Raw genomic sequence first — 22,302 nt, forward strand, 5'->3', positions numbered from 1 at the left:
TCCTCACATCACCCTGTATCCTTTGCCTAAAATTTTAAATCTGTGTCCCCTAGTCCTTGTATTGTCAGCTAATGGAAATAGTTCCTCTTTGTCTACCATATATAAACCCATCATAATCTCATACACCTCTATGGGATCTCCCCTCAATCTCCTTTGCTCCAAGAAGAACAACCCCAGTTTCTCCAAACTAACTTTGTAGCTAAAATCCCTCATCCCGAGAACCATTCTGGTAAATTTCCTCAGTCATAGTCATAAAGGTCTATAGCACAGAAAAAGGCCCTTTGGCCCATCAAGTCAGCACCGGTCAAACAAGTACCTAACTATTCTAATCCCATTTTCCAGCACTAGGCTCATAGCCTTGTAAGCCATGGCACTGCAAGTGCACATCCAAATACTTCTTAAATGTTATGAGGGTATCTGCCTCTACCACCCTTTCAGGCAGTGAGTTCCAGATTCCCACCACCCTCCAGGTGAAAAAATTCTTCCTCACATCCCCTCTAAACCTCCTGCCCCTTACCTTAAATGCCTGCTGGTTATTGATCCCTCCACCAAGGGGAAAAGTTCCATCCTGTCTACCCTATCCATGCCGCTCATAATTTTACACACCTCACTCATGTCCCCCCTCAATCTCCTCTGCTCCAGGAAAAATAACCCTAGTCTATCCAATCTCTCCTCACAACTAAAACTCTCCAGCCCAGGCAACATCCTAGTATATCTCCTCTGCACTCTCTCTGGCACACTCACATCCTTCCTATAATGCGGATTCCAGAACTGTACGAAATACTCTAAGCTGTGGCCTAACCAGTGTTTTATACAGTTCCAGCATAACCTCCTTGCTCTTATATTCTATGCCTCGGCTAATAAAGGCAAGTATCCCATATGCCTTCTTAACCACCTTATCTACCTGTCCTGTTACCCTAAAGGACCGGTGGACATGCACACCAAGGTCCCTCTGATCCTCAATACCTCCCAGGATCCTGCCTTTAGTAATGTATTCCTGTGCCTTGTTTGTCCTGCCCAAGTGCATCACCTCATACTTATCCGGATTAAATTCTATTTGCCACTGGTCAGCCCATCTGACCAGCCTGTCTATATTCTCCTGTAATCTAAGGCTATCCTCTTCACCATTTACCATCCCACCAATTCTCGTGTCATCCGTGAACTTACTGATCAACCCTCCTACATTCAAGTCTAAATCGTTTACATATACCACAAACAGCAAGGGACCCAACACCAATCCCTATGGAACCCCACTGGACACAGGCATCCAGCCGCAAAAACACCCCTCGACCATCACCCTCTGCTTCCTGCCACTGAGCCAATTCTGGATCCAGTTTGCCAAATTGCCTTGGATCCCATGGGTTCTTACCTTCGTTATCAGTCTCCCATGCGGGACCTTATCAAAAGCCTTGCTGAAGTCCCAAGTAGACTACGTCAAATGCTTTGCCCTGATCTTCACACCTGGTCACCTCTTTGAAAAATTCAATCAAATTGGTCAGACAGGACCTCCCCTTAACAAAACCATGCTGACTGTCCTTGATTAATCTCTGCCTCTCCAAATGTAGATTAATTCTGTCCCTCAGAATTGCTTCCAATAGTTTCCCCACCACTGAGGTTAGATTGACTGGCCTGTAGTTCCCTGGTTTATCCCTTCCTCCCTTCTTGAATAACGGTACCACATTGGCTGACCTCCAGTCCTCTGGCACCTCTTCTGTGGCCAGAGAGGTATTGAAAATTATTACCAGCACCCCTGCTATCTCCTTCCTTGCCTCACTCAACAGCCTGGGATATATTTAATCCAGGCCTGGAGATTTATCTACTTTTAAGCCTGCCAGACCACTTAGAACCTCCTCCCTTTCTGTGCTAATTTCTTTAATTAAATCACAGTCCTTCTGCCTGATTTCCATACCCATGTCACCCCTCTCACTTGTGAATACCAACACAAAGTATTCATTTAGAAACCTACCAACGTCTTCTGGCTCCGCACATAAATTACCACTACGGTTCTTAATGGGCCCTACTCTTTCCCTAGTTATCCTCTTATTCTTAATGTTCTTGTAAAATAACTTTGGATTTTCCTTTATTTTACCTGCCAGTGTTTTTTCATGCTTCCTTTTTGCTCTCCTAATTTCCCTTCTAAGTTCCCCTCCACACATTCTGTACCCCTGTAGGGCTTCCGCTGTTTTGAGCCCTTGATATCTGCCATGAGCCTCCCTTTTTCTCTTTATCCAATCTTGTATATCCCTCGATATCCAGGGTTCCCTGGATTTGTTGGCCCCACCCTTTATCTTTACTGGAATATGTTGGCCCTGTACTCTTCCTGTTTCCTTCTTGAATGAGTCCCACTGCTCCCAGTCCACTCTGGCCTAATCATATATGATCTAATTAAAATCGGCCTTTCCCCAATTTAGAACTCTGATTTCTGGCCCATCCTTGTCCTTTTCCATGACCACTTTGAACCTAATGAAGTTATGATCACTATCTGCAAAATGCTCTCCCACTGATACCTCTACCACTTGCCCACTGTACCCTTTCAAGGACCTTCACATGACCAGAGCTGGATGTAGTACTCTAGTTGTGGCCCAACTAGAGCTTTTATAAGGTTTTAGCATAACTTTGCTGCTTTTGTACTCAATACCTCTATTTATGAAGCCTATGATCAGAAATGCTTTGCTAACTACTCTTAATGCTCCCTTCCATCTTCAATGCATATTAACCCTGGTCCCTGCACATTCTTTAGAACTGTGCCATTAAATCTACATTGCCTCTCCCTATCCCTTCTGACAAAATGCATCACCTCAGACTTCTTTATATTAAATTCCACCTGCCACTTGTTTGCCCTTTCTGTTAGCCTATCCATGTCCTGTTGTAGTCAGTTGATATCATCCTCAATGTTTGAAGCAGCTCTAGGTTTGATACCATCAGTTTTCTCTGCTTAAGCAACTTTTTTTTTATCCAAGCTGATGTTGCCTTTTTTACTCCATGAGCCTTGAATTTGTTAGCTTTTTATGTGATAATAATATAGAAATTGGAGACTAGTGACTTCAAGAAATACATTGATGGAATTTTCCATTCTGGAGACTAAGCCCGCTGGTGGGTGAAAAGGTCACCATGATTCCCAATGAGCGGCCGGGCAGCTGAACACACACAATCTTATACTTTTTAGCTCATTAATTATGTATCAACAAGGAGTTCGGCGAATCTCATGGTGGGACGGACAGGGATTTGTCCACTCCACTGTTACCTCATGGGGTCGAAGGTCCTGGCACCATATTTAAACAGCAGCCAGACAAACAGACAGACATTCATTCACTGCAGCACAGGTATTGTTGTGAAGAGGAAAGCAATGACCCTGAAAAGGAACAAACCCTCTGCACCACGGTTAAACGAAGCCTCCCTGGGGATTCTCTTCCAGGATTTCCAGGAAAGGAAATCCTTAGGGGGAGGTGATGGCATAGTGGTATTGTCGCTGGACTAATAATCCAGAGACCCAGGGTAATGCTCTGGGGACCCAGGATTAATAACCCCATCCCCTAATATCCCCATCCTCAATGATGGAGCTGCCCAGCACAGCAGTGCAAAAGACAAGGCTGAAACATTCACAACAATCTTCAGCCAGAAGTGCCAAGTGGATGATCCATCTTGGCCTCATCCGGAGGTCCCCAGCATCACAGATACCAGTCTTCAGCCAATTCGATTCACTCCACGTGATATCAATGAATGGCTGAAGGCACTGGATACTGCAAAGGCTATGGGCCCTGATGACATTCCAACAATAGTACTAAAGACCTGTTCTCCAGAACTTGCCGCACCCCTAGCCAAGCTGTTCCAGTACAGCTACAATGCTGGCATCTACCCAGCTATGTGGAAAATTGCCCAGGTATGTACTGTATGCAAAAAGCAGGACAAATCCAACCCGGCCAATTACCACCCCATCATGTCTACTCTCGATCATCAGTAAAGTAATGGAAAAGGTCATCAACAGTGCTATCAAGCGGCACTTGCTTAGCAATAACATGCTCACTGATGCCCAGTTTGGGTTCCGCCAGGGCCACTGAGCTCCTGACTTCATTGCAGCCTTGGTTCAAACATGGACAAAAGAGTTGATCTCTCGATGTGAGGTGAGAGTGACTGCCCTTGACATCAAGGCAGCATTTGACTGAGTGTGGTATCAAGGAGCCCCAGCAAAACTGGAGTCAATGGGAATTAGATGGAAAACACTCCGCTGGTTGGAGTCATACCAGCACAAAGGAAGATGGTTGTGGTTGCTGGAGGTCAGTCATCTCAACTCCAGGACATCACTGCAGGAGTTCCTCAGGAAGTGTCCTAGGCTCAACCATCTTCAGCTGCTTCACCAATGACCTTCCTTCCATCATAAGGTCAGAAGTGGGGATGTTCACTGATGATTGCACAATGTTCAGCACCATCCGCAACTCCTCAGATACTGAAGCATTCCTTGTCCAAATGCAGCAAGACCTGGACAATATCCAGGCTTGGGCTGACAAGTGGCAAGTAACATTCGCACCACACAAGTGTCAGGCAATGACCATCTCCAACAAGAGAGAATCCAATCATCACCCCTTGATGTTCAATGGCATTACCATCACTGAACCCCCCACTATCAACATCCTGGGGGTTACCATTGACCAGAAACTGAATTGGACGAGCCATATAAATAATGTGGCTACAAGAGCAGGTCAGAGGCTAGGAATCGTGCGATGAGTAACTCACCTGCTGACTCCTCAAAGCCTGTTCACCATCTACAAGGCACAAGTCAGGAATGTGATGGAATACTCTCCACTTGCCTGGATGAGTGCAGCTCCTACAGCACTGAAGAAGCTGGACACCGTCCAGGACAAAGCAGTCCGCTTGATTGGCACCACATCCACAAACATTCACTCCCTCCATCACCGACGCACAGTAGCAGCACTGTGTACCATCTACAAAATACACTGCAGGAATTCACCAAGGCTCCTTTGACAGCACCTTCTAAACCCACGACCACTACCACCTGGAAGTTCTCCTCCAAGTCACTCACCATCCTGACTTGGAAATATATCGCTGTCCCTTCACCGTCACTGGGTCAAAATCCTGGAACTCCTTTTCTAACAGCACTGTGGATGTACCTACACCACATGGACTGAAGTTCAAGAAGGCAGCTCACCAGCACCTTCTCAAGGGCAACTAGGGATGGAAAATAAATGCTGGTCCAGCCAGCGAAGCCCACATCCCGTGAATGAATAAAGAGGAGGTCCTCTTTCTGCAGAGATCACCCCACTTGACCACGCCGGCCTGGGTGGAGGTTGCCGGGGCGGATAGCATCCATGGCACTCAGAAAAGGACTGCCCTACAGTGCTGCAAACGCATGAATGATCTTCTCCACTCCACCAGGGTAAGACAAATTTCTACTCACTGCAAACTCACATTCTCATAAGGGCACCAGGTAGTTTAAGGGTTAGAGTCCTGGATATAACACATGACCAGCAGATGGGACACTGAATATGATACAGCCACTTTAAGCTCACCATTTCATTTAAGTTCCTGCATAACTGGCGTCTTAATCTCTTAGTGGGGAGGGCTCAGCACACACAACAAACATGCATACTTCTGAACTGCTCTTTCACCCACAGTGCTCACAGTCAATCCATCTGTCTTTATGCAAGACAAGATCTCAAATAACAAAAAGGAGAGAGCCATTACTGGCAAGGGAGCCCAGAGTTGCAGACCCTCTCAGGGCTCAAAGAGCAGGCTGCTCTGCTGGCTGGTGAAAATAAGGCGAGATTGACTTCCCCCAACATGCCAGTGAGGGTGCATCCTGTATAAATTGTCTACATGCGGACAATGACTGTGATGTTTAACGTATGACCCTGCTTAGCCAATCACTAATTCTCTCTTCTCTCTATTCCAGGTACAAGTAAAAAAAGGGGTAGGATTTCCTCGAGAAGGCGACTGAGCCTGAGCCTGATTCCCAACCCCAAACCACCTCTGAGGAGAAAGCAGACGTAACCTCAGATGAAGAACCATCTCTGTCTTCACCTACACCCTCCACCAGTGCAGATACATGCACTTCTAGACTAGGCTCAGGTTCACAATCAGATGATCACCTCACAGACCCAGGTCCATAGCAGGTGGAGGCAGTGATTGCCGAGTTCTCCAACATTCTGAGGACTGCTGGAGACCAGGCCCCTGCTGAGACCAAGTCCAATGATGAACCTGTGGAATAAGCCCTAAGAAACATATTGGAATGTCAAAGACAGGCAGGGGAACATCAGGCAGAGGTTTCAGAGGCCGCCAGCAGACTGGGTTGAAGGATGGAGGAGTCTGTTCATGTTTTGTCTGATGTTGTGGCCCAAGCATGCCAGCCCATCAAAGTCACCATTGGAAATGTGGTGGTTAGCTTGATGACTCAGGTCCAGCAGTTTCTGCTGGGTTTGCTCTTGGGCTTGCACACCATCACTCTAGCCATGGATGCGTTCCAGCAGCGGTTAGGCAAGAGATGGACGGGGTACCTAGATCTCTCTCCAGGTGCCCATTCTCCTCAAGGAGTCAGGGAGAGGTCAACGGGGACCCAAAAGGAAGAATTCAAAGCATGACAGTGTACTCATTAACTACGGGTATTTGGAAAAGATTGTAAGCTTTGTAAGCTGGATCATGTCGAGGACTGTCATGTACTGAAAGTGATGTATTTGCAAATCTGCTAAGTGCTCTGCAGGGTCAATGAAGGGAAGAAGTCGTCATTGACTGTGGTGTCAACACTAACTGGGCCACAATTCCCCCTAATGCAAAGGTTATCCATGGCAGAAACTTGCTAGTCTTCTAATGATTGCAGGGTCCTGAGAGTTTGTAACTAATCAAACCATTGTTCTGGTCAAGCCCTCTCTGTGAGGACAATGCAGACAAACCTTGCAGCTTTGGGTGCATGATGTAGAGTTTATAGGTCACTGCGTACTGGAGTGCAAAGGGCAATTGGGGATCAACAGCAAGATAATGCCTGTATCTGACACATTTATGAGAGCTGGCAATGGGAGAAATGGAGTTCTCCGAATGCTGGTCCCTCTTGAGACGACCTGGCGCAAACCATTGAAGATTGCTATGTGTGATCTCTCTGCTTTACTAATCTAGTGTCATACTGACACGAGTGCATCCATGTTTGAATTAGCTTTTCAGCTGCTTGAAAGCTGCCATACACACAAAATTGGTGACACCATGGTTGAAGGGACGGTACAATGTGGAGTTGCTTAAGGATGTGCAATAAGGGAGTGCTAATCACATTCCATAGCAACCACATGTTGCCAAGGCTACTATGCCTTCCAAGGGTGGCCCAATTGTTAGAGTATAAGATACTAATGCTACTTTCGTGATCCTTATGAGATTTCTCACCTTTCCTGAGATGTTCACGCTGAGAATGAAGGTGTTGGTGCATCCCATGCATTGAAAGATGAAGGAAACTTTGATTGTGGAAATTATTCATCACCTTATTCCTCCTGGAACCCTGTAGCTATGAGGTTGTCACAGGCACATCTACCAGTTGTGGCCATGCAGTGGCATCCTCATGTGGCTCACCTGAATCCTCGCCCTCTTCAGAGCTATTCCCTTCAGTGTCCTACTCATTTGAGGAGACATCTAGCTCCTCGATGTCTCCTGCAGGCAACACATACCCCCTTTGAAGTGCAAGGTTTTGCAGGGTGCAGCAAACAGTGATGATGCGGGACACCTTCTGTGGTGAGTATTGGAGACCCTGTCTGACCAGTCCAAACAGAAGAAACACATCTTCAGGAGGCCAATAGTTTGTTCTGTTAAGGACCTCATGGATGAATGTGCTGCATTGTATCTTTCCTCAGATGCACACTGTGGCCGATGAACCGGCAGCATTAGCCATGTCGTCTGGGGGTATCCTTTGTCACCGAGGAGCCAACCCTCTAAGTGCTGAGGTCCCTCAAAGATCTGTGGGACCTGCGATTGAGTCAAGATGTAAAAGCCATGATAGCTCCCGAGGTAAACAGGCTGGATCTTTCTGTGATCACAAATTTGCTGGACATTCAGAGAGTGAAACCCTTTTCTATTTTTGAATCTCAGTGACTGCTGCCAGGGAGGTCTCAGAACCACATGTGTGCAGTCAATGGTGCCCTGGACTTGCTGGAAACTGAGACCACAGTGAATCTTACAGCTCTGGCAGCCTGGCTTGCTCACCCATGTGGAACTGCATGAAATGGAGAGCTTTATTGAACAGGGCATATGTCATCCTGCTTATGGATTTGTGTGTCACCGATTGTGGGATTCCATTAAGGTCACTAGTGGACCTGGAAGGTCCAGCTGGCAAAACAGTTCAGTGCGGTGGTCACCTTCAAAGTAACCAGCATGGGATGCCCTCCAAGTCCTTGCAGCTTGAGTTTCTCATGAAGAAGGCCCTCACCAATCTATCTGCCACAGATGCATCTATCCATGACAATATTGATAAGGGTGACAATCGCACAGTCCTTGTGGTGATGAAACCTCAACTTCACTTTGAAGAAACCCTCCATCGTGTTGTGTGGCACTACCATTGTGCTACATGGGATAAATTTTGAACAGAATTAATAACTCAAAATTGGGCATCCTTGAGGCACTGTAGGCCATCAGCAGCAGCAGAATTGTACTCAAACACAATCTGTAACCTCATGGATGGGATATCCCGCACTCTATCATTACCATGAAACCAGGAATCAATCTTGGTTCAATGAAAAATGCAGGAGGGCATGCAAGGAGTAGCACCGGGCATACCTAAACAAAATGAGATGTCAACCTGGTGAAGCTACAACACAGGGCTACTTGCATGCCAAGCAGCATAAGCAGCATGCAATAGACAAAGCTAAGCAATTCCACAACGAACGGATCAGATCCAAGCTCTGCAGTTGTGTCACATCCAGTCGTGAATGTTGGTGGATAACTAAACAACTAACAGGAGGAGGCTCCACAAATATCCCCAACCTCAATTATAGGGGAGTCCAGCACATCAGTTCAAAAGATAAGGCTGAGGCATTTACAACAATCATCCATGGATGATCCATCTCAGCCTCCTCCGGAGGTCCCCAGCATCACAGGTGCCAGTCTTCAGTCAATTTGATTCACTCTGCATAATATCACGAAACAGCTGAAGGCACTGGATACTGCAAAGGCTATAGATTCTGATAATATTCCGGCAATAGTGTTTGTGCTCCAGAACTAGTTGTGCCCTTAGCCAAGCTGTTGCAGTACAGCTACAACAGTGACGTCTACCCAACAATGTGGAAAACTGTCCAGCTATGTGCTATCCACAAAAAGCAGGACAAATCCAACCTAGCGATTTACCGTCCCACCAGTCTACCCTTGACCATGAGCAAAGTTATGGAAGGTGTCGTAGACAGGGCTATCAAGCGGCACTTACTCAGAAACATGCTCACTGGCGCTCAGTTTGGTTTCTGCCAGGGCCACTCAGGGTCTGACCTCATTACAGTGCTAGTTCAAACCTGGACAAAGGAGCTGAATGCCAGAGTTGAGGTGAAAGTGACTGTCCTTGAAATCAAGACTGCATTTGACCGAGAGTGGCATCAAGGAGCCCTAGTAAAACTGGGATCAGTGGGAATCGGGTGAAACCTCTCTACTGGTTGGAGTCATGCCCAGCACAAAGGAAGATGGCTGTGGTTGTTGGAAGCCAATCATCTCAGTCCCTGAGCATTACTGCAGAAGTTCCTCAGGGCCCAACCATGTTCAGCTGCTTCATCAATGACCTTTCCTCCATCATAGGCCAGAGGTGGGGATGTTTGCTGATAATTGCACAATGTTCAGCACCATTCACAACTCCTCAGAAACTGAAGCAGTCCGTGCCCATATGCAACAAGATCTGGACAACAGTCAGGCTTAGGCTGCTAAGTGGCAAGTAAAAATCATGCCACACATGTGGCAAACAATGACCAAACTCAACAAGAGAGAATCCAGCCTTCTCCCTTTGACATTCAATGGCTTTACCATCACTGATTGTCCCACTATCAACATCATGGATGTCACCATTGACCAGAAACTGAATTGGACCAGCCATATAAATACTGTAGCTACAAGAGCAGGTCAGAGGTTGGGAATTCTGCAGTAAGTAATGCACCTCCTGACTCCCCAAAGCCTGTCCACCATCTACAAGGCACAAGTGTGATGGAATACTCTCCACTTGCCTGGATGACTACAGCTCCATCAACACACAAGAAGTTTGATACCATCCAGGACCAAGTACTTGATTGGCACCCCATCCTCTACCTCCAACATCCGCTCCCTGTACCACCGACGAACGGTGGCAGCAATGTGCACCATCTACAAGATGCACTGCAGCAACTCACCAAGGTTGCTTCGACAGTACCTGCCTAGCCCATGACCTCTACCACCTAAAAGGACAGGGCAACAGATGCATGGGAACACCACACCTGTAAGTTTCCTTTCAAGCCACACACTTGGAAATATATTGCCGTTCCTTCACTGTTGTTGGGTCAAAATCCTGGAACTCCCTCTCTAACAGCACTGTTGGTGTACCTACACCACATTGACTGCAGCAGTTCAAGAAGGCGGCTCACTATCACCTTCTCAAGGGCAGTTAGGGATGGGCAGTAAAAATACTGGCCTAGCCAGCAACACCCATGTCCTGTGAAAGAATAAAACAAAGGTGGTGGTCAATGTGAGCTACTACATCCCTAGACAAGCAAAGGCACCTGTGGCAATGCCTTTCACTTATTTCCATGTATGAGCTGTCTTCTGTAGAGCCTTAGTCATGCCAAATATCTGGGTGGATTTTTCTCCTCTTGGGCTCCACTGGCACTTGCTCCTTGGGCTGATGGTCTTCCTAGAGTTGTGCCAATCAGTGACGGGCCTTTCTCCTCATTCTAACCGTAGCTATCAAAAAGGCAGTGTTGCCTGCAGCTTGTATTTTCCACTGCTCCTTATACCTGTGAAGGGATACAGCTGAGCAATCATTGCTACTTCTCCTTGAATTGTCTCCCTTCATCTCCAAGTCAGGAATCCAGTCTCAAGCCCCTGACCTGCCGCTGGTCTAGACATGGCATCCCCCAGCCATCCCTTGCAGATGATTAACATCCTGCAGGTCTACAGGTGGCTGAGCACCCACCTCAGACATGACAATGCATTCACAATGAGGGTATTGATTAGGCTCAAAAGACCCATGTGCTTTAGTCCTCAGTCAGGCTATTGTCAGTTCGCCTCCAGTAGCCTAGATGTTAACTATTGATACCCAGTCCTTGTACTTATGTTATGACTTTAAGCACGGCACCTTGTAAGCCATGACCAGTACACTGGGAACTTTGAGGCTTGTAGTGTCCATTTAGCTTCCATCCAGCAGTTGTGGCCCTTGATTGTTTGATCCTCCTTCCCACTTCACATACCTCTGTGAGGATCAGATTGCCATTAAGGCTTACTGCACTGCAGCATCAAAAATAATGGATTCTCCCCTGAATGCGCACCATTAGTAAAAGAGTAAAGACCATCCGTTGCACATTAGACTCCTGAGTCCAGCACTCAGCTGAGCCATGCTGTCCATCGTTTGAGCAGGAGGTTAATAGGGTGCCACTTCATTCAGCCCATAAAAGTTGTGTTGGACTCTTCCCACACGCTTTGAGACCCCTCCCAGCCCAGTTTTTTCAAATTTGTTTTCCCAGCGGTATCATTGATCACTGAATGTGAACATGGTGCTCATCACATTTGTAAGTGCAACTAGCTTCCAACCTCCCCCTGTCACCCACCAAGTTCTCCCCATCCTTCTGCTTGGTCACTGCCTCCTAATTCCTATTCTGCCTATAACTGTCCAGCTTCCCTCTGTTTACCCTTGACTCCATCATTATACACATTGATATCCCTCTCCTCCCTCCTGAACCCTTCAACGTTGATGTTCCCATGCCCTTTGTCAATCTGACCTCTCCCCTTCTCAAGGCCAGAAGCACTCTTACTTTTTAAGACCCTCCCACTATCATGAGACCATCCAATGCAGCAGCCTCTGCCATGAGTTTTCAGCTACTGACATACAGAATACAGGTGCCTCCCCTAGTCATCTAGAATGATTAGAGCCCCAGGATCAAATACCTTAGTTGACTGGCCATGCCCTACACACCATTCTGTGCACGACTGTCACTGGCCAGAGATGCCTTCCCACGCCCAAGACTGGGACCAAGTCATGCATGCCATGCAGAGCACTTTAACATGGCCCATACAGCCCCAAACAGTCTCTGAAATATGTCCCCGACCCGCCTCGGCCCCAGGACTGCCTCTGAACCTTCCCCATATAGCCTTTTCACTTTTGCCCACAGTCTTTCGCCCTTCCCCTCTGCTCCTTGAACACCCAAGCCCTGTCTCCATCTCACCGTCCCCTCTCGTCATTTCCCTCCCCCGCCCCTCCTGTCTCCATCTCACCCTCCGCTCTCATCTTCTCTCTACTCCCCCACCCCTACCCCAAGTCCTGCCTCCTTCTCACCCCTTCCCACTGGTCATGCCTCCCGTGCCCAGCCTTGGTGCAGCTTGTGCTATAGACACCAAATACTTAGCAGTGATGGTATTAAAAGAAGGTGAAAGCAGTGTCCACTGACCTCCAGCCTGTGGTGGATTTTACATGAAGTGAAGCTCACCATTTATATAGAGTCATAAAACAGAACATTCTGATTATCTGCTGGTGGACACTTAATTTGGAGGGAGAACATGATTCTGGTGAGATGGCCTTTTAATGAGTATTCATGAGACAAATCAATACAAATGTGACATAGCTCAGCGGGAAATTCGATCCACCTTTTAAACCGTGAAAGTCGTGAGAACAAAATTCCAAACTATTTTTTCACTGGCAGAAAACTGATTTTTTCATTCGTGTCAAATTTAGTGCCTTTGCCTGCCACGATTCCCACCACAGGCTGGAGCGGAAAATTCCACCTATTAACAAAATCTAACATCCATACAGTTTCTTATTATAATGAGTAGACTGCTGTAATAGTGCTAACAAACCATTTATTTAAATGAAGCCATGTGATATAATTTTGTAAAATCTTTGTGCTATTTCAGTTAAGTAATTTGAAATGATTATTAAAATACAGAATTAAAAAAGCTTCTAGCTTTTTTGTTATGTCACACTTTTTCTTTTGTAGGATGAACTGATTTATATGCTGCGAAAACTTCTGTTAAATATTGGGGATATGCCTGCTCAGACCTCCCATATTCTCTTTAACTACCTGGTAAGCATTACCAGTGCCTTGCCTCACATAAATGGTGTTACCTATCCATATTGAATAATAAAACATTTTGCAAATAAAAGCTACCAAACAGTGGATGATTGCTACTCTAGCTGCAAACATCTTCATGATGGAACTAATTGAAAAACACGGAATTTTGCAAGAAAACTGCAAATTGCATTTTAAATTGCCTTAAATTATTTTTACCCAATGCCTGTAAAACCACTAGTACAATTTTGTGTGTGTGGGGATGGGGCAAGAGATGAGCCTTGGACATATGGTCTTCGCACTCTAATTTTGGATATGCAGACTACTATAAAAGAACAATACTAAGATACACCGTCAGTTTTCAGCATTTCCTGTTGCATTTCAGGTTGGCCTGATCATGTACTTTGTACGCACACCTTGTGAATGGGGCATGGATGCAATCTCGGCCACTGTTACCTTTCTTTGGGAAGTTGTAGGTTACGTGGAAGGACTTTTCTTCAAAGATCTAAAACAGACAATGAAAAAAGAACAGTGTGAAGTCAAATTGTTGGTTACAGCCTCTATGCCAGGTAGGAGCACAACTAGTTACTAAAGGCTGGCAGTCAAATATGGTGTATTTCTAGATCCATATTCCTGCTTATTTCCAATAATGATCAATTGTGTTTCACCATTTCTGTAAATCTATTAAAATTATCGAAAGAAGTGTCTACTTGTTGCATGATGGAAACTAGCAGCATCTCTGTTAGAACGGGGGTGATGAAAGAGCATTGGGTCAATAAAAAATGCCACATAAAATTTTATAGTGACATAAATCACTGTGTTTGCGATTGCACAAAATCACATAAGTGGTAAATGTACCATGCAAAAAGCTTATGAGCTTGATCTGTCATTTTGCCTCAGTAGCTAATTAAGAAATGTTAATATAATCTGTTTAGAGAACAATTTAGATGTAGGGCCTCTTTATTACCCCAGGAACAAAGACTTTAGTTGTCCATGGACAAAATGAATGTGATATTCCAACGCAACTTCCTGTGCATGAGGACACACAGTTTGAAGCTGTTCTTAAGGTAAGAGGACATAATTTATTTTTATGAGTAATTTACGTTTCTCAGGTGACTTAACATACTATTATTTTTCAGTGGAGTTCAGCTCACATTGCATAAATGTAAGGTTTATATGTGTATGCCATTTGTGAATACCTGTTTTGTGTTTGTCCTGTATAAATATATTATGATACTCCATTGAATGTATGCTTCTTAATATGTTTACTTCATTTAAATTAATATACCTTTTATACATAGATCTATTTCAATACATGTATGTTAATTATTTACTTTTTATAGGCAAATGCCTTATTTATGTCAATATTTATCAGCCATTCATTTCTACTCTGTCAAATGTTTAGTTAGAACAATTGTGTTTAGTTTGTATTTTTGTGCTTTATATATTATGTAATCGCCACAAAAAATCACAATTTCCATCTCTGTAAAGGTTAAAACATATTATTTGTCCAGTAATGTATTTTAATGAATGAAAAATTGTGGCTCGTATCCATTGCACAGCTAATGGTCAAGGCTTCCTGTCAACAGCATGAAATTGTAATAATTATACCCTATTCCTTCATCTAAAATAATCAATTCAGTATTCATTATTTCATATCTCAAAGAATTCACTAAATACATGTTTTCTAATTAACATAATTGAGCCATCTAGAACACTACAAATGTTATAAAACAGCATTTGCTAGCTAAAGTTTTGATTCTGTAAAGTCTGCCCATTATCTTGGAATTATACAGCACAGAAGGAGGTCATTCAGCCTACCATGATTGTGCTGGCTCCTGCAAGAGCAGGTCACCCAGTGCCACTCTCTCGCCTTTTCCCCTTAGCCCTGCAAATTTTTCCTTTACAGATAATGATCAAATTCACTTTTGAAAGCCATGATTAAATCCGCCTCCACCAGACTGTCAGACAGTGCATTCCAGATCCTAAACTCTCGCTGCATAAAAAAATTGTTTCTCATGTCACCATTGCTTCTTTTGCCAATTACCTTAAATCTGATCCCTCTTGTCCTTGATCCTCCCACCAATGGGAACAGTTTCTACCTATCTACTCTGTCCAGTCCCCTCATGATCTTGAATACCTCTATCAAATCTCCTCTCAACCTTCTCATCTCTAAGGAAAGCAGTCCCGCTTCTCCAATCGATCTACGGAACTGAAGTTCCTCATGCCCAGAACCAATCTCATGAATCTTTTCTGCACTCCCTCTGACACCTTCACATCTTTTTGAAAGCATAGTGTCCAGAGCTACATAAAATACGCCAGCTGAGGCTGAACTAGTATTTTATACATAACATCATTTGTACTTTATGCCCCTATTTATAGCCCAGGATATTGTATGCTTTATTAACAGCTCTCTATCCTGTCCTGCCACTTTCAAATATTTGTACAAATATACATCCAGGTCTCTCTGCTCCTGCATCCCCTTTAGATTGTGCCTTTTATTTTATATTGTCTCTTCACATTCTTCCTACAAGAATGAATCATTTCACACATCTCCACATTAAGTTTTATCTACCACTAGCCCACACATTTCACCAACTTGCCCTTTGAAGTTTATCCTCCGCCCGGTTCAAATGCCGCCAAGTTGTGTGGCACCTGCAAATTTTAAAATGGCGTCCTGTGCACCAAAGTCTAGTTCATTGTTGTTATAATGTTACTTCTATCAGGCCATAAAAGAATCGTAGCAACATGCCATATTAATACCACATGTCATACCCTATCAGCGAATTGTATTAATCGCTTTGCTGATTTTTTTCAACAGAACTGAAGCAAGAAATATGTCAGCCACCCATTTTTCCATTGTCTCCATTTCCTACCTGTGACAAATGATGTAAACTATTCCTGTCCACATATAGATGGTTACACTGTAATATCCAAATGACAGAAAATCATCTGCAGTGCATTTTCAGTCATTTTTGCCGTAGTTATGTTGAATGCCAGAAATACCTATTTGTCTCTGGTGTCTAGCAATCCTATAAGATCATGGAATCGCACAGTATGGGAGGCCATTTACCTATCTAGTCTGCACTGGCTCTTTCGAAAAGTAATTCAGTTGATCCCAATCCCTGCTCTTCCCCATATTGTTGCAATTTTTTCTCCCCCAAATATTCATCCAATTTCTTTTTGAAAGTGAGATAAAAACAAAAAACTGCGGATGCTGGAAATCCAAAACAAAAACAGAATTACCTGGAAAACTCAGCAGGTCTGGCAGCAGTATTGCTAGTTCTGTCGAAGGGTCATGAGGACTCGAAATGTCAACTCTTTTCTTCTCCGCCGATGCTGCCAGACCTGCTGAGTTTTTCCAGGTAATTCTGTTTTTGTTCTTTTTGAAAGTGACTATTGAATCTGTTTTGAACCCTTATCAGGCAATGCATATAAATCATAACCACTTGTTACACAAAAAGGTTTTTTTTGCCTCATGTCGACTCTGGGTTTTTTTGCCAATCACCTTCTGTGTAACAGAGAAAAGATTTCAATTTTAAAGGACCAGACAGTCCATTAAATCAATCTTTCTGCATTTGATTGCATGCACTAAGATTTTTAAAAATTTTAAACATTTTATTGTTAGTCAAGAGTTCATTGGTGACATAACGCTGCAAGAGTTGTCAGAGGCCTGCTTAACCCTTCCATTCCTTCAGCAGAAGAGACCAGAGAGCCTGCTAAAATTGTTTAAGTGACTCTGGGCTGGGAAATCAATAAAGGTTGGAGACATATCTTTGTGACAAGCAGGAGTCCTGCCATGTCACAAACATGCCCAGTTCCACAGTACCAGAAAATTATACCTAATTTATACATAAACCATGCTGACATTAAAAGCACTGTCAGTTTAAGAAAAGGTATTTTTGTACTATAAATTGCTATCAGCTCTCAGTGCATTCATTTTTTTTAAAGACCCATGACCACACAGAGATTATGATTCCTTGGCACAGCAGAGCCTGTGCATTTTTGTGCAACTGAATGACTAAACCAGATAAAATGTACCCATGACTATTTTGTATATTTGATATATTTTTATTTTCACTCATTTTAGTATATAGGATACATTACTCGTCACAAAATCCATTCCTTGGCCATTGCAAATATTACAGAATATTTGATATACTCATGGGCTGTTATGTGTTTCTCACATAAATCAGTCAAATTAACATTGCAACATGTTTCAGAAGATATTCACTGTATTCTGTTTGTCTCTGAATTCAATAGGTTCTAATTGCTGAAGTTGCCACATTTTTTTTAGGAATGCTTGGAATTTTTTAATATTCCTGAAGCTCAGTCAAACCACTACTTTTTGATGGATAAACGTTGGAACCTGATACATTATGCTAAAGTAAGACATTAATCTATTGAACATCACTAAGGTCAGATGCTATTGTACTGATTGTTTTATAGGAGAAACATTGAAAACAAAAAAATGACTTTAAAATGTTATAAATTGAAACATTTTACATTGTTATAATATGCTCCCTATATGTTAGAGGTTTATTTGAGAAAGAGAAATTTGACATTATTGTGTCCGCTTTGACATAACAATGACAAATTTGGCAATGGGAAGCCCGTTGCTGATTTGGGCCCCCTTGGGCCACTGCTACGTTTGACGTAATCTTTCTCTAAGCAGCCTTATTGAAATGAAATGAAGTCCTTCACCCACTTCCAGACCAATCGCAAAATTTGTTTAAACTAACCAGAGACTGCTGAAGACTGCAGAAGAAGCCGGCAGCAAAGTTTTTTGAAACTTAATTTACTATGCAGGTAGGACCAGCAAGAGGTCTCCCCCTCCCTGCTGATCAAACCTGCCGCCACCCTGCTGATCGAACCCCCACCTTCCACCATTGGGCCTCAGCTATCATCAGAGCCAACTGAAATCAGGCATGTCCTAACTGATGAGCTGGGTTAGGGTGCCCACAGGTCAATGTATTTATGATGGTGAGGCCCAATTTAGGATTCTCCTTGACCCTTCTGTTCTGGTGTGTCCAAGGCCACCGTGTGTTTTGTGCGACAGAATAATGATTTAGAATCTTCTGTTGAGTTTTTTTATGTACTCTACTTTTCTCCTTTCCCATCCTGACCAGTGCTCCAGAACTTCATCCAATAGCTATCCTGTGATGTCTGTGAGACTAGGCAGTGGGTATCAGCAGGATATTGATCCATGGGGCATCATTCTTCCATAAGACGTAGGAGCAGAAGTAGGCTATTCGACCCATCGAGTCTGCTCCGCCACTTAATGAGATCATGACTGATCTGATAATCCTCAACCCCACTTTCCTGCCTTTTCCCCATAACCCTCGATTCTTCATCTGCACCTTTCAGTAGTTGTCACTGAACAATTAGAAGCAGAAACATTGACTGCTCTTTTCCCCCTTCCCTAGGCTGGGGACACAAAGTCAACTTCTAAACTGAAAAGAAGGATTGCAATTATAGAGTACCTTATCATGTCTCTCAAAAATATCTCTCTGTGTTTCATGTACTGCAAATTCCTTGCAAGTACAGTGATTGTTATATTGTAGCCACTTTGCCCACAGAAAGATTTACAAACAAAAATGATTTGTATGACCTGTTAATCTTTTATTTTTGGTGTTCGTTGAGGGAGGATTGTTGACTGAAACATTGGGAAAGCCCTATTATATTCAAATAGACAGATCAGACCTTGTTTTAACACCCCACTGATGGAATTCACCTTTGAAAATGTAATTGCTTCCCAATGCTGGATTGGCGTGTTGCTTCAAATTAGATGCTAAATATGATGTGGTCTTGGGTTCACTTGTAGCCCAGCTGAGGTAAGATAAAACAGCAAAGGCGAGGGATAGATATTCCTGGAGTGTATGACTCAAATCTTCACCATGCACTGGATATAGTCATTAGTTTATTAATTTGCCCTGAATGTTATGGCTTGTCTCTTTTTACAGACTTATGTGCGAGATATTTATCCATTTCGGCGATCGGTCTCACCACAACTGAATCTTGTCCATATGCTTCCTGCAAAAGGGCAAGAATTAATCCAGAAACAGGTAAGGAGAGAAATGTTTGAGGCTTAACCTACTTTGTACTTAGACTTTTTCCTGTTGAAATATATTCATACAGAATATATGCTATTTATTTAAACACAACTGTTGAAGATAGAAATCTTTTAGAGGAGGACTGCCCTCTGTGATGCTCCTCAGTGGCAAATAGTTGTGATATATCTGCAAGGTGGTGCAGTCAAGCTTCAGACTGCAATTAATAACTGCTGTCCCCATATGTACTCTGCTGTCAGGTTGCCACAGGTATTCTTGCTGCAGAGGTACAGTTTTACACTTGTCTCTTCACTGACCCAATATCATTTCCAGGTAGGAGTGCCATAGGTGGGAGAAATGGCTGAATGCCATCTTGGTGTGTGTGACCAAATGGGAAAAAACTTTTTCTGTGATTACTCTGGCATGCCTTCTCTTTTGCAGTACCATATAAGATGTGACAGGTTAATTCTGAAGAATCTTCCAGTGTTAACAGTTATAGACAATCACATATCATGAGTAATGCCACCAAGGTTGTACTGGCAGAATCTGCTTTGAGAAGGTGAGCCTCAACTAACACATCTGCCAGAGTGAGGTGCACGTCTCCCTGCAGATATAGGTTTGCAAGAATGCCTGGAGAAAATAAAGGAGAAGAAAAGAGAGTTTTAAGCCTCCGCTGTCTGAATATCTATTTAGGCTGCATTATAGTTGTTGTGGAATCACATTGTAATCAATTGCTTCTTGCAGCTACCAGCTATTTAGGAAGAAAAAGCTTTTAAATTGTTAGCTTGCTGCACAATCTTGGTGTGCTTGAAGGCACAAGTTTCTAATGGCTCTTGTGTCTTCTCAAGCTACATGTTGGGGAAATACCATCATTGTACTATAAGGGTCTGGCACATGCAGGGCAAATGTGGGACTGACTACAGTATAGAATCTTTCTTTCACAGAATCTTTACAGTGCAGAAGGAGGCCATTCAGCCCACCGAGTCTGCACTGGCTCTCTGAAAGAGCCTAGTCCCACTCTCCTCCCTTATCCCCATAGCCTTGCACATTCTTTCTTTTCAGATAGAAATCCAATTCCCTTTTGTATACCTTGAGCGAACCTGCCTCCACTACCAACTTGGGAAGTTTGATCTAGACCCCAATCACCATCTGGGTGAAAGTTTTTTTCCTCACATCACATTTACCCCTTTTGCCAATTATTTTGAATCTATACACTCTTGTTCTTGTTGCTCTCTTGAGTGGGAACAATTTCTCACTATTTACCCTGTTCATGCCCCTCAGGATCTTGAATACATCTATCAATTCTCCTCTCAGCCTTCTTTTCTGCAAGGAAAACAGTCCCAACATCTCCAATCTATCCTCATAGCTACAGTTCTTTCTCCCTAGAATCATTCTTGTGAAACTCCTCTGTACTCTCTCCAGTGCCTTCACATCCTTCCTCAATTATGGAGTTAGAACTGGACACAGTACTCCAGATGAGGCCTAACTAGTATCTTACACAAGTTCAACATATGACCCCCTTACTCAATGCCCCTATTAATAAAGCCGAAGATACTATATGCTTTATTAACTGCTCTCTCAACATGCCCTGCCATCTTCAATGACTTATGTACATGTGCACCGAGGTTCATCTGTTCCAGCACCTCTTTTAGAGTTTCTCCCTTTGTTTTATATTGTCTCCCCACATTCTTCCTGCCAAAATGAATCACCTCACACTTTTCTGCATTGAACTTCATCTGCCACTTGGCTGCCCAATCCATCAACATGTCTATGTCCTTTTGAAGTTCAAGACTCTGCTCATTACAGTTGACATTTCCAATCTTTGTATCATCTGCAAATTTTGAAATCATGCCCTGAACATCACAGTCTAGGTCATTAATATGTATCAGGAAGAACAAGTGACCCAACACTGACCCCTGGGGAACTCCACTACAAAATTTCCCATAACCATTTATCACTCTCTGTTTCTTGTCACTTAGCGAATTTCTTATCCAAGTGCCTACTTACCTTTTTCCTATGAGCTAGAGTTTTGCTGACAAGTATGGCACTGTGTGGCACTGTATCAAATGCCTTTAGAAAATCCCTATATATATCACAACAGCATCGCCCTTATCAACCTTCTCTGTTACCTCCTCAAAAAACTCCGCAAGTTAGTTAAACATGATTTTCGATTAATGAATCCATGCTGGCTTTCCTTAATTATCCTGCACTGGTTGAAGTGACTATTGATTTTGTCCCAAACTCTAGTTTTCAGAAGTTTCCCTGAGGTCAAACTGACTGGTCTGTAGTTGCCTGCTTTATCCTTGCACCCCTTTTTGAACAAGTGTATAACATACACAATTCTCCAGTCCTCTGGCACCTCCCCGTGTCTAAGGAAGCCTGGAAGATTATCACTCGTGCATCAGCAATTTCTACTCTCACTTCCCTGAGTACCCTTGGATGCATCTCATCTGGTCCTTGTACCTTATCTATTTTAAGTACATATACCCTTTCTAATGCCTCCTCCTTCTCAACTGTAAATTCTTCTAGTGTACCAATTACTTCCTCTCTCACGTTGGCCTGGATAGCATCTTCTTCCTTTGTAAAGACAGATGCAAAATACTCATTTAATACTCCTGCTATTTCTACTGCCTCCATGTGCCCTTTTCATCCCTAATTGACCCTACTCTTTATTTTATCACCTTTTTATTATTTGTATGCTTAGAGAAGACTTTGGGATTCCCTTTTATGTTAGTTGCCAGTCTCTTTTCATGGTCACTCCTTGCTTTTATTATTATTTTTTTCACTTCCCCACTAGTCCTTCTGTATTCAGCCTGGATAGCAGTACCACCCACACAGTGATGTAAGAAGACACATGACCCAGACCCAGGGTCAGTGTGGTGTTGAACAAAGATGTGTTAAGACCTAGACATGGAGATAGCCCCTTAGCCTGTACTCTTTACTATATATTTGTATGTGGTTACAAGTAGTTAGTAAAGATTGCTGTTCACATTCAGAAGACTATGAAGACTTCTTTAACAGAGACGTTGTGTATCTAACACCAT

At 43.5% G+C, this 22,302-nt stretch overlaps 1 protein-coding gene across 1 annotated transcript in view; it reads left to right on the top strand.

Annotated features, from left to right (window-relative positions):
- LOC121284720 (protein unc-80 homolog) overlaps nt 1-22,302 on the top strand; it is a 542,332-nt gene that overhangs the window by 363,991 nt on the left and 156,039 nt on the right. The window contains exons 39-43 of the mRNA XM_041200272.1: nt 13,137-13,223; nt 13,594-13,777; nt 14,181-14,275; nt 17,506-17,595; nt 19,172-19,273. Of these exons, the coding sequence (XP_041056206.1) occupies nt 13,137-13,223; nt 13,594-13,777; nt 14,181-14,275; nt 17,506-17,595; nt 19,172-19,273 (558 nt within the window). The remainder of the gene's footprint in view (nt 1-13,136; nt 13,224-13,593; nt 13,778-14,180; nt 14,276-17,505; nt 17,596-19,171; nt 19,274-22,302) is intronic.

Source organism: Carcharodon carcharias, chromosome 12 (assembly GCF_017639515.1).
Source record: "Carcharodon carcharias isolate sCarCar2 chromosome 12, sCarCar2.pri, whole genome shotgun sequence".
Classification (NCBI taxonomy): Eukaryota; Metazoa; Chordata; class Chondrichthyes; order Lamniformes; family Lamnidae; genus Carcharodon; species Carcharodon carcharias.